Source organism: Meles meles, chromosome 8 (genome assembly GCF_922984935.1).
Source record: "Meles meles chromosome 8, mMelMel3.1 paternal haplotype, whole genome shotgun sequence".
Lineage (NCBI taxonomy): Eukaryota > Metazoa > Chordata > Mammalia > Carnivora > Mustelidae > Meles > Meles meles.
In genome coordinates this window covers 9,999,431-10,011,544 of record NC_060073.1, presented here as the reverse complement: position 1 = coordinate 10,011,544, position 12,114 = coordinate 9,999,431, and the positions used below count along the sequence as shown (strand labels likewise).

The following is a 12,114-nucleotide window of genomic DNA, read 5'->3' as shown; positions in this document are numbered from 1 at the left end:
GGCCCGCATACCCTCCTACGCAGCCACAGGTGCGGGCCAGCATGATGGCAAGCCACCAGTCAGCGCAGGCCCCAGATGCTCCACTCATCCTGGACAGCCAGCTGACCTCCCTTCCTGTCAACCTGTCACCGCCTCCAGTGGCCTGAGCCAGGGACTCTCCGGGGTCACACAGCAACATGACCAGGCGGCTCTGGAGCTATGGGGCCCAGCCTCTCCACCTGAAAGAGGGAGGACCAAGGACCTGAGAGGAAGTGGTGCTTGTCCAAGTTCCTATACCGAGTGGGTGATGAGGCCACATGCAGAAGGTTCAGGGTCTAAGTCCCACGGGTGGGTCCTGTTCCTTCCTGGGGGAAGCCAATAACAGGAGACAAAGACGGGTCTTCCTTGTTAGCAAGCCTGTCTCTGATCAGTCTAGGGAGTAAGGGCAGCCAGAGGCTGAAGAAGAAGCAAAGGAAGAGAGTGCTTCTGGAGCACTGGGCGGGAAGACTCTGCACGGGCTCTAATTGCAGCTAACATAATTGAGCATTTACTAGGTACATGTTCCAGCCACCGTGTGTACGATCTCATTTAGTCCTCATGAGAGCCCTCTAATGTATGTATTACTGGAATTCCACTATAGGGAAGAAACTGAGGCTCAGGAGAGTCGAGTCATTGGCCAAGTCCACAGGTCAGTCGGTGGCATGTTACTAATTCGGGGCACTGACCGCTCCCTGGAGGATCCATCCACCCGGCGTTATCTGAAGACGCTCAGATCCCCAAGTTCCCATGACCCCCGCCAGCCAACCCCTGGCAGAATCCAAGCCCCGGATGCCAGTGGGATGCAGTCCCAGCGCCTTCTTGGGGTCCAAAGTGGGGGCACGATCAGGAAGTGCTGCCGTGGAACAAGTCCCATCTTCAGGCACTGGAGTCTGGTTTCTAGTCCTGGCTCTGCCGCTAATTTACTGTGTGACTCTGGGCAGGTCATGTGCCCTCTCTGGACTCGGCGCTCCTACCCATGCCACTGAAGGGGCGAACCAGACGGGAAGAGCTAACATACCCATGCTGCCGACAGGACGACAGTCACGGTTCCGGACAGTTCCTATACGTCAGCTCCTCAAATCCCGCCAGCGGTGCCCTGAAGTGGGTGCCATTATCGCCTCCCTTTATGGATGGGGAAATGAAGCACTGAAAGGTCAGCTTGCCCAAGGTCACATGACTAATCAATACATGCCAGAACTGGGATGTGAGCCCCATTACTTAAAAATTTTTTTTTTAATTTTTATTTATTTATTTTAAATCACCTCTACACCCAATGTGGGCTTGAACTCATGACCCTGAGCTCGAGAGCGGCATGCTCCAGCAGCTGAGCCAGCCAGGTGCCCCGGGAGCCCCATGACTTTCGATCCAGAGCCCATGCTCTGGCTGCGGCTCTGCATTCTGTTCTTCATGAGTCTCTTAGGTGCCCCGGGGAACCCCTCCCGTGTCCCTCTGCATGGGCACCCGTGCCATCACGCTTCCACGTGGGAAGCGACCGTGACCATCACGGGGCTGCATGATGCACCGTGTGTCGGCTGATACCGCTCTGCCGGCTCCCGCGCCCTCACCCAGCTTCCATCTGCAACAGCCACACTCGCTCGGTCCTGCAGCTCCGCGAGCTTCCTGGCGCCCGGAAGAGGCCAGCTCCGGCAGGGCCACATGCACGCACACACGGGTCCCCTTTTCTGGGCACCAGCGGACTCGCGGGGGGCCCTGTGCCAAGCGTCAGCACACGGCCACGTGGCAGTGACGTGGGCCACCACACCCCTCCTCGGCCCCCCTCTAGTGCCTGGGTGGCTCACACATCACATTGCACACCGCCAGCACCCCCATCCACGCTGCCTTTCCTCACGCCTCTCCCCTCACAGAAGCGGGCCCCTTCTCCAGGAAGGAAGCAGGCACACGCCCAGCCTGGCTCCCACGGCCTGAAGATGCCAGCCAACTCAGGGGCGGGGAGGGAGAAAGAGCCACCGCCCGGAGGATCCGAAGGGCCTGGGCTCCACGGTTCCTGTCTGACACCAAGCCCTCCCTTGGGCTGAGGGTCGGGGCTCTCGAGACCCAGAAATGGGGTCAGATGGGGGCATGGAGGGAATCACTACCCATCACATCTGAGCAGGACCGTGGAGCTGTGAGGGTGTCTCTGGCCAAGTTAGCCCTGCACAGCACCCCCCAGCACCCCATCCTGGTCCCTGCTCTCTCCTCCCCCTGCCCAAGCATCTCAGAGTTCTGGGTATTTTTAGGCCTCAGCTGACAGGCTGTGAAATCGCTTCCTTCGCACCTCCCCAACCAGGCGGGGGCTGGAGAGGGAGGAACGGGGCTGGAGGAGGGGGCCACACACAGCCGATTCATGAGGCTCCTCCAGGGCTGGCAGGTGCCAAGCAGGGAGTGAGGGGTGCCTCCCTTTCCTTTCAGAGCCTCCCCTTGACTGAGAGGAACCTTCCACTGAGCCTGCGGAGAGGGAGAGGAGTCAGGGTGGGAAGGAAGCTCCACCCACTCCGGGGACCTGAGAACAAAGGCTTCAGGGGATGCCTCCAGCACTAGAGGCAGTGGGGACACCCTCTGAGTCCAGCTCTGCAGCCAGGACCAATTCCCAGCACTCCCTTCCACGTGGTGGGCCGAGAGACAGGCTGGCTGGGGTCCCAGTGGGATTAGCGAAGCTCCGGGCTCCAGGGCCGTCCAGCCTGGTGGTTAGGACCCAGGCTTTGGAGTCGGGCTGCCTCGCAATCTCATCCCGGCTCTGCTGAGTGACCTGGTGAGACAGTCCACCTCTCTGGGCCTTGGGCTCCTCACCTGTACGACAGTGGGGGCAGTGTCTCCCTCGTCGGGCTGCCGTGAAGGTGAGATGGGATGCCAAACGTGAGGGATAAGGTGATCAGGTGACCCGCCAGGCCCTGCTGGGAGGCCTCCCCGGCCACCTTTCCTGACCTGCCCTTCCCTCATCACCAATTGCTCTTCAGTGCCCATCTGACCCAAATCCCCAGGGAAACAAATCCCCGGTCAAGGTAGGCGGGCCAGGTAGACCGTCACGGACTCCCTGCTGCCCGCGCACACCCACATCACATGTGCACACGGGCCCAGATCCCAACATGTCTGTGTGCTGCTGGCGCCTGGGGGCGAAGGCGTTTGCCCTAGGACGAGCCCCCCAGGGAAGTGGGATGATGTACTCAAGCCCTGTAGGGAGTGGGCCCCTGTGCCAAGGGCCGTGGGGATGGAGAGGAAGGGGCCTGCCCAGACAGGCTGGCTCTGGTGGGGGGCCCCCCGAGGGGCCTGGCCTTGATGCCCATGGTGTGGGGTGGGGCGCAGAGTCGACCCCCAGGAGTATAGATTGCGTACACTGGGCCCTGGACCAGCCTACCTGGGTGGGTGTGTCTCTGACACCCCATGTCCCTGGGTGAGCCCCCGGGGAGTGTCCATCTGACCTTTCTTCACCGGGTGCCTCCCCGACTGCCCATTACCTGGCCGAAGCTTGCCGAGGGCAGGGCCCCAGCTCTCCAGACACCACGGTGTGGTGCCTCAGACTCAGCCCTGTGCAGTGGAGAGACCCAGGAAGGGCTGGGCAAACGTGGGGACACATGGGACTCCAGCTCCACGAACATGGCCCTCTCCGGGCTTCCTACCCTCCACACCGCTGCAAAGTTAAACTTCTTTACAGAGACCTGCTTCGAAGTCATCCATGGCAATCCATGGTCCTAATTTAAAAAAAAAAAAAATCCAGTTTTCCTGTTTCAGAATGCCAAGACCTTCAGAATCTGGCCTAACCACCTTTCCCAAGCCTCAGCTCTTGCTACGGGCCCTCCCTTCTAGCCCCATTCAGGCCCCTACGGCTGCTCCCACAGAACAAGAACCTGCTTCTGGGCCGTGGCACGTGCTGTCCCCTCCACACTGAACACCTCACCCCTGCTCGTCCCGTGGGAAGCTCTTCTTCCTTCAGAACCCAAGGCCCTGGACTCCAAGCTCAGGCTCCTGGGTGGGCTGGTGTTTGCTGGAACTCCCAGCCGACTTCTAACTGCAAGCTCCTCCTTCCCAGGTTGGTCGGAGGATGGAAGAGTAATGCGTGCCATGTGCTTCGGATGGCACCTGGCAAACACGTGTTTGCTATCCCGAAGGTAACCGACTGACACCGCCTCAGGGAAGCCCTCCCCGACTCCTCCTCCACCACCGCTGAAGCAGGCACGTCCTTCTTGGAGCTTGCGGCATGCTCATCCCAGCCATCAATCACTTGGTTCAGGACAGTGTTGATAACAGCTGTCGTTGGCTGAGTGTTTACTATGTGCTGGGCTCTTAGCTAAGGCTGTTTCCCGCCTTACACCCCCCTCATCCTCCAAGCCCGTGAAATAAGAACCATGATCAAACCCATTTTACAGAGAAAGAAACCGAGGCCAGAAGAGTGGAGCAACTTGCTCCAGGGACAGGGCAGCAAGTGTCTCTGGCTGTTTGCCCCCGGAGACCTAGCTTAAGTAAGCCACCCCCTGTGGCACATATGTGAAGCGTTTAGCACATCCTGAGTGCTCCCCCAGCAATCACCTGCCATGATTAAGGCGCTCGTGTCATCAAGTGAGGCCACAGGATGTGTTGGGTGCCCTGAGAGGGGCTTCCTGAGGCTGGTCCCCCTACAGAGTCCCCATTCCTGGAGAGAGATGGTGAGGGCTGGGAGGGGCTCTCGAGCTCTTAGGGGTGGGTCAGGACGGTCAGGAGGGGAGCAGGGCCCGGCAAACCAGGGGTACCAGAGTAAGCCAGCGTGCCAGGAGGCTGGAGCGGGCCCAGGCTGAACAAGGGGGAGAAGGCCTGCCGTGTGTTGGCGGAGCTGGCCACCGCTCTCCGGCCCGCTGACACCACCCGTGGTAATGAGACGGATCCAATTTGTACCCAGGGCCCCGCCGGGAGCAGCTGCCGCTGCAGGGTTTGAAGTAATTTAATTGGACACATTAGCCACAGAACTCTCCTCTCTGCTCCCCTCATGCAGGGCCTCATGCGGGCACCCCTTGTGGCCACCCACACCCCACGCCACCCGGGCCTGGCTTGGGGGGGGCAGGGTGCACCCTTCACCAACCAGTACCGTGAGATCCCCACCTACTAGGGCTGACCCCCGCCTGCCCCGCCCGGCCCTGGCAGCCCTGGTCTCTCATTCCAGGGGCTCCTGAGGGTTCTAGAGCTGGCTGGGTTCTATAGGTGCCCCTCACTGAGGCTGGGGCTCAGACCTCTCCCTCCTGTCTCCTCTGCTAGGCAGAACGGGTCACTCCCTTCAACACCCCCCCCCCCCCCCCCCCCCCGGCTTCTTGCACGCTGAGAAGGGCATCAAAGGGGCAGGGCCACTTCCAAGACGGGGGGTGGGGAGGTGGGGGTGGGGGGTGGGGGTGGGGGAGGGTGGGGGTGGACCTCTTCTTGGGGCTTTGGGGGAGGGGTGCACACACACAAAATCAGACACAGTACATGCACACAAACACACGCACGCTGACGGACCCACATGCTGTCTCGGAAATGCCCGGATCTGCACACACCGAATCTCCCAGGTCCATCCGTCCACACCTGCATACGCCTGTGCAGCCAGGTGAGGCCCTCGCTGCTCCCAGCAGATGGAAGCCTCAGAGGCCACCAGGCGGCAGGTGGGAGGGTGTGGCGGCGGTGGGGGGGGGCGGACAGGCAGGGCCCCTGGAGGGCATCTGCCTGGACTGACTGGGGATCCGGCCAGGAGAGGCGCCCTCCCTGCTGCTTCTCATCACCGCTCCGCGCACCTTAACGCACCTAACTACAAATACACTCATTACTGCTGTTTACAGCCGGCACTCAGACCAGCGAGCGCGGCTCAGCTGACACCCGCACTCCTACAGGGCAGGGGCAGGGGCACAGAGCTCCCCCACCTCCCCCACCACCCACCCCCTGCCCCGGGCTGCGCCCTCACCAGTTGCTGTTTCTGTGCATTCAGTGACAAGGATACATCAGTTCCCCAAAGATCCCGGCTCCTGATTCAAGTCAGCTCCCCACCCAGTCCAGCGCCCCCAACCCCCAGGAGACACACCTCCAACGGGTTTCCCAGGAGGGAGCTACCGAGCCCCCTTGGAGCAGGACCAACGTGCCAACCCACCTCCCAAACCAACTGGGTGCAGAATTCCAGGCACAGGCTCTGGGCACTGTCCAGCCCCTTCCACAGGTCCCATGCTGTTGTCTGCCAACTCCGTTCCACCCCTTGGGAACGCTGCTGGGTGAGACCAGAGCCCTGCCCTCCAGACACAAGCTGGATAGGGCCCAGCAGGGCTGCCCCTACTGCTGGAAGGTCAGGCACATCCATGGCCACCGAACTGGCACAACCCTCCTGGCACCTCCGGCCGGGGTTCCCTTTGCAAGGCAGGCGGGCACCCGGGCCGAGGCTGGCACCGGCCGGCTCCGGCACCTGGCCAGACCAGTGACCGCCACGACAGCGCCGACCTCACCAGCCTCACAGGCCACCTGCCGGGCACTGCCCACGGAGCTGCCCCTGCCCCGCCCCCCCCAGCCCCGGGACGCACTGGGACCTCTGAGGAGACTGTCATAGCGACTCCCCTTCCAGTCATGAGTCCCTGGCTTAGGACTCGGCCTCCCCCCCCAACAGCCCCCCTCACTGCTCCTCTCCCTGCCGTCACAGCCTTGCTCCCCGGGGGGAAGCAGTTATTGAAAACGGTCCATCAGATTCAATAAGTGTTCAAAGTCCCTCAGAGGATAGAAGGTGGGCGGGAGTGGGAGTGGGAGGAAAGGAGGGGTGCAAGAGCGAAGGAACCACCCACTCCTCTCCCGCCTTTCCCTCAAGGCCTCCTGCGGCAGCTGGGCTGGGGGGTGGTGAGAGGGGAGAGCCCTTCGCTGCTAGGCTATGTTGCTTTCAACGCCCCTTGGGTTCTAAGCTTGGGGCGAGCCAAGGGCCCAGCTGCCCAGGGCCTCACACCCACCTGTTCCCTTGCCTTCCAGCTGTCCTTCGCCTGTCACCTGCTGGCCTACATGTTCCCACCCCAATCCCGCCTGCTCTAGCCTCTCTTCCTCCACCAGGAGGGGCTCCGAGACGATCTCCGTCCCCATTGTCCCCTGGTTCTCAAGCACCCAGCTGGCTGGTCACTGCTCTCACAAAGCCACCAAAGAACATGACCCAAGGCCTCGGAGGGTCGTGTCTCCACAGGAGCACGCAGCATGGGGCCAAACCCACAGAAGCCATCCCTCCCACCCAGGGTTTCAGACACCACCCCCCGGCCCCCAACCCTGTCCTCTCCACGGCCTGTTGGAAGATTGCTGGCTCTTCAGCCCTAGCCTGGGACCCAAGCCCGAGATGCAAGCCAGGGAGGTCTGGGCCTGTGCAGGTCGGGATGGGGGGAGTGGCTGGAGGGGTAGATGGGGTAGGGGGAGAGTTTGACAGTGAATCAACCGGTCAGTCAGGCCTCACGGACCTTCCCACACCTCAGTCCTCGTCCCTAATCCTGGTGGCCCTTTCAGCCATCCCCCTTCGCTCCTGCCCTACACATCACCCAGTGGCCTCTGTCCTTAACTTGTGCTCAGCAGGTGGAGGGTGAGCCTGGACAATCTCATGGATCCTTCTGCCTTGACATAGGAGACCTACTGTGCCAAGGCCCCCTGCCCATGCGGTGTGTCCCCTGTGCTCCCTGACAATGACCTTTCTGGCAGAGTTACTGTAGGGGGCAGAGCCCACTAACAGGTGGGACAGACAAGACCTCCAGCCATGCTATCCCACGGACAAGCTCACAGAGGGCTGGGGGCAGGCAGGCAGCCTCAGGACCTGACCTCTCTCCCAGGACTGCTGCGCTGGCCCTGAATTTCCCTCTCTGGCCTTGCTCGCTCACTCACCGCAAGGTCACCTCTCCCTCCCTTCCTCCCTCCCTGAAGCCGTCTCTTGCCCGCCCACTGCAACGCTGACCCCTGCAGGCCTGCTGAGGCCCTGCCTGGCCCCGGGCCTGGGTCCAAGGGACACAAGGAGGCCTGGCCGGGCCAACTCCAGGATGAGCATAGGAGGAGGGTTGAGGACAGAGAGAGGGCCACCTGCCTCAGGGAGGGGACAGAGAGGAAGTTGCAGGCACCGCTGGGTAGGTTGGACAGAGTTTGGAGTAGAAGCCAATGGGGGTGTGTGGGAGGGGGGCTGGTCTTCATTCTTCACTGGGCTCTGGCTTTTTCCCACAGTCCCTTGCTTCAGCTGAGCTAGATCCCAGAAGTGCCTCAGAACCGTGGGCCCAAGTGGGTAGGGAACTGTGGACAGGGTCTTAGCCTCAGGCTGAACCCTGTGGAGACCAGGGTGAGTGCGCTGAGGGAGAGGGTACCTCGGGGACACTCTGGAGCCAGCCTGGAACATGGAAGAGCAGGAGAACACGAGAGAGGGAAAATTGTAAAAAAGGACTGGGCCACAGGTGTTCCTGGGAATGGGATGAGGGAATCAGGACAGATAAGGTACTGGCCCCCCCCCCCCGGGGGGGGGACCAGAAGGAGGAGCCTGAATCACACAGGAATTAATTTGCATATCTCGCCCCTACCAGGTACCAGGCAAAAGGGAGGTAGGGGACAGAAATGGGGGACACAGCCCAGCCTGGGGGAGCAGAGTCTAGGGGGCCGGAGGGGAGCCGTGGTGGGAGGGAATGCGTAGTCTGGCCCGGAGCTGTAGGGATTCTAGGAGGTGGGCGGGGATGCAGGGAGGCTGGGGTACAGAGGCCAGGTTGATGATGACTCTGGCCCCTCAGAGAGAACTCAGAATCAAAGGCAGATTCTGCCCTCTCCAGCCTGTTTCCGACCGCATCCAGTCCAGTGGGAAGTGAACCCCAGACCCTGCCTGTTGCCGGTGAGTCAGTGCTGCCCCTGCCCCTGGCACTGGTGGGCCCTGCAACCAAAACTGGGCAAGACAGGTCTCCACCCCAGAGGGAGGCCTGTTTGCGGGGCGGGGAGAGAGGGAGACACCCCAGGGGCTGCCACGAAGCCAGGGGCAACACTGGGTTGCAGGCCCTTTGCCCAGAAGACGCCAAGCATGTCAAGTTGGCTTCCATGCAGAGGGCAGAGGTGCTTGGAGGATCAGTGATGTCATGGTGCCCAGGCATGGGAGGAAAGAGGAGGGAGGGAGAAGGGATGAGGGCACGCACACAGGCCACCGGGCTAACAGGAAAGGGGAGGCTGCCAGCCTGGCAGGGCAGGGGGAAAGGGAGTGCCCTCACTGCATCTCCCCTTCTACCTCATACCCTAGAGCTGGCCTCTGAACTAAGCCGTTGGTTTCTGGGAGGGTGATCCCAGCCAGAGACTGCCTCAGCGCTCGGTCCGAGTGCTGGGAGCTGGCAGCCTCGTGGAGGAAGAGGCAGGGTCAGCGACCTGGGTTCAGAGAGACGAAGGGAGGGGTGTCCAAAGGCAATGTTCCTTCAGCCATCACCTGGAGGACATTCATGCATGGGCATGAGGTTCTGGAGAGGGAGACGGAGTCTCTCTCCCCCTTATCTCCAAGCGCTGAGTGAATGTAATGCCTGGCACCCAGTAGGTCCTCCTCAGTGGACTTAGTAGGCTGCAACGATTTGATGGGGGTGGGGGCCCGACTCCCAAGGAGGCAGGGACAGGCTGAGGCTGCCCCTAGAGGGAGAACAAATGTGGGGCTGGGACAAGAGTGGGCAAAGCTGGTGTCCACGGGACTGCCCTCGAAATCCTTGGGGCTCAAGGTCCCTTCTACGTGGAGAGCCCTAGGGTGGCCCCCTCCCCCAGCACCCCCAACCCAGGGAGGCCAGCAGTGGTAAGCCTGGAGGCTCAGCAAGTCCTCAGGCTGGGGTGCCTTGCTTCCTGCATCACAGAGAAACCCAGAAGCAGAGACCCCGCTGCCAGAACTGGCAGAACTGGGTCTGGGGTGGGGCACCCCAGGTGGGAGCTGAGACAGCTGGGGCAGGAGCTGCAGGGGACCTGCCTACAGGTGGGCACTGTGTGAGGAGGCGTCAGGAGCCAAGGAGGAAATGGCAGAGCAATTTCCCGAGGAAGGAGGAAAGACTCCTCCGCTGGGCTTGAAGGATGGCAAGCAGCCGTGGGCTTCTGGGCCACTCCCCGGCTCCTTCAGGAGAGATGCAAAGGAGTCCGCCCCTCCCCCTCCTTCCCCCGACAGGACTGGAGTGAGTTTGGGGATCTTCGCTTTCCCCCTCCCCAAACCCAGGATCACATTCCCCTGGCACCCCATTCTCCCCAATCTCTGCTCTCTTTCCCTTCAAGTACTCCTGTCTTCCTCGGCAACGCTCCTGCGGTTCCCCTCCCTCCCTCTCCGAAGCCCCCCTCCCCTGCTACTGCACCAGATTCCCACTTGCCCCTTGGCACCCTCTCAATTCACAGTTGGCACCGCCGATGTCACTCTGCTCCCCGGTGCCCACAACCTTGGCCCAAAGCTGCCTAGGATCCTTGCCCTGGGGTCCCCCAGCGCTGGCACCCGCGGGCACTGGTGCTGGGGACCCAGGGGTGCCTCTGAGGGCACTGCCCGGTTCCCGCGGGGGCAGTGGCTCCTCGCTCCGCCACACACGTTGTCCTTGGGCTGCTGGGGGGTGGTGGGGGGAGGAGGTCCTTGTGGGGACACTGCGAAGCCGGCGCCGGGCATCAAGCCTGGCAGCGCCGGGAGTGCGGGGCCCGGGGTCCGAGTCGCTGCCGCTCAAGCCCGCGCCCCCGGGGCTGGGATGACCCCGGGGGGATGGGGGGGGAGGTCTGTGCCGCTCGGGCCGACAGCCGCCCCGGGCTTGGGGCTCCGAGACGGCGCCCGGCGCTGCCGCCGTCCTGCCTGCCGGTGCGGGGCGCCCCAGCCCGCGCGGGGCCGCGCTTACCTGGGCTGGCCGCCTCCGGGTCCCGGTACATGGTCCCTTCGTCTCCGGCTCCCTCCGGGCTCCTCAGAGCCGCCCGCGGCCGCGCGCTGCTCCGCCGCCGCTGCAGGGCATGGGGCCTGGCGACCCCCGGGGGCGGGTCCGAGGGCGGGGGCCGCGCGGGCTGCACCGAGCCGCGGAGCCGGGGAGCGGGGGCCGCCCGCCAGCCCTCCCGCCCGCCGGCCGAGCACGCCGCCGCCGCCGCCGCCGAGCCGCGCCGAGCCTCCTCCCTCCGGCCTGCGCGCCGCGTGTGCGCGCCGGAGCGTGTGTGAGTGTGTACGAGGCCGTGTGTATGTGTGTGTGTGAGCGCGTGTGTGAGCGCGCCCGGGGCACCGCCGGCGCCACCCGCCCGCTGCCGAGCGCCGCTGCCGCCGCCACCGCGGCCTCCCGCGTCCGCTGCTGCCCGCTGCCGGTCGCGCGCCGCACTGCAGCCCCGCGCCCGCCGCCGCCCGGAACCGCCCCGAGAGCACCCAGCCGCCCCGCGCGCTCCGCCCGCAGCCCCCGCGGGGAGGGCACGAAGCCCTCGGGTGGGCCCTGCGAGCTTGCGGGTCCGGCCGCTCTGCTTGACCAGCCCGGCCGGGACGCCCCTGATGGCAGAGGCTTCGAACCGCGCGGGGCGGGGCGGCTGCCCACCTCCCCCAGGTGCCCTTTGACTCCGTTCCAAGAGGCGTGGAAAACCACTCCGGGTTTTCCGCTTGGTGGCGGCTCGAGGGCGTCAGCTCGGGACTCGATACAGTGCCGGTCCCGGGAAGTCGGGCTGGTGTGCGCAAAAACCAGGAATGGATTTTTTTGCCAGGGCTGAGCCTGGGTCCGCCCCTCTGGCCGTACCCCCCACCCCGCCTCAATTTGAACACAGCCCGAGCAGACAGGATCAGGATCGCCACCCTCAGTGGAGGACGGGGCCTAGAGACCCTTCCCACTTAAGCCAGACGCAAACCAGCTCCTCCACTTCACCCCCCTTCCCTTTCCTTGACCCAGCACTTCAGTGGGTAAGAAAGAAATCCCTCCTTCGTCCAACCCTGGGGCTCTCTTGGCTCTCTCAGCCCCTCTGTCAGGTCCGCACAGCCCAACTCAGGTGAATCCTAGAATTCGAAGTGTTTGATTCTGGGGCAGGGAGAAGGAGCCCTTCTCCCCCAAATTTGCAAAGCCTGGAACTAAACGAATTATTGGTGGTTTCAGGTAGGGAGACTTCCCAGCACACACCTACATACCTAATCAGCTACAGCACAACCTACCCCCACCCCCAACAGACACACAGACACTAGCACACAAACAG

The 12,114-nt window shown here is 63.1% G+C and overlaps 1 protein-coding gene across 7 annotated transcripts in view; it reads right to left on the bottom strand.

Annotated features, from left to right (window-relative positions):
- Positions 1–11,197, bottom strand: part of SYT7 (synaptotagmin 7) — a 61,364-nt gene extending 50,167 nt beyond the window's left edge. For all 7 annotated transcript variants that reach the window (XM_046014745.1, XM_046014749.1, XM_046014748.1 and 4 more), the window contains exon 1: positions 10,803–11,197. In XM_046014745.1, the coding sequence (XP_045870701.1) occupies positions 10,803–10,833 (31 nt within the window). In that variant the 5' untranslated portion in view covers positions 10,834–11,197. The remainder of the gene's footprint in view (positions 1–10,802) is intronic.
- Positions 11,198–12,114: the final 917 nt, after the last annotated feature.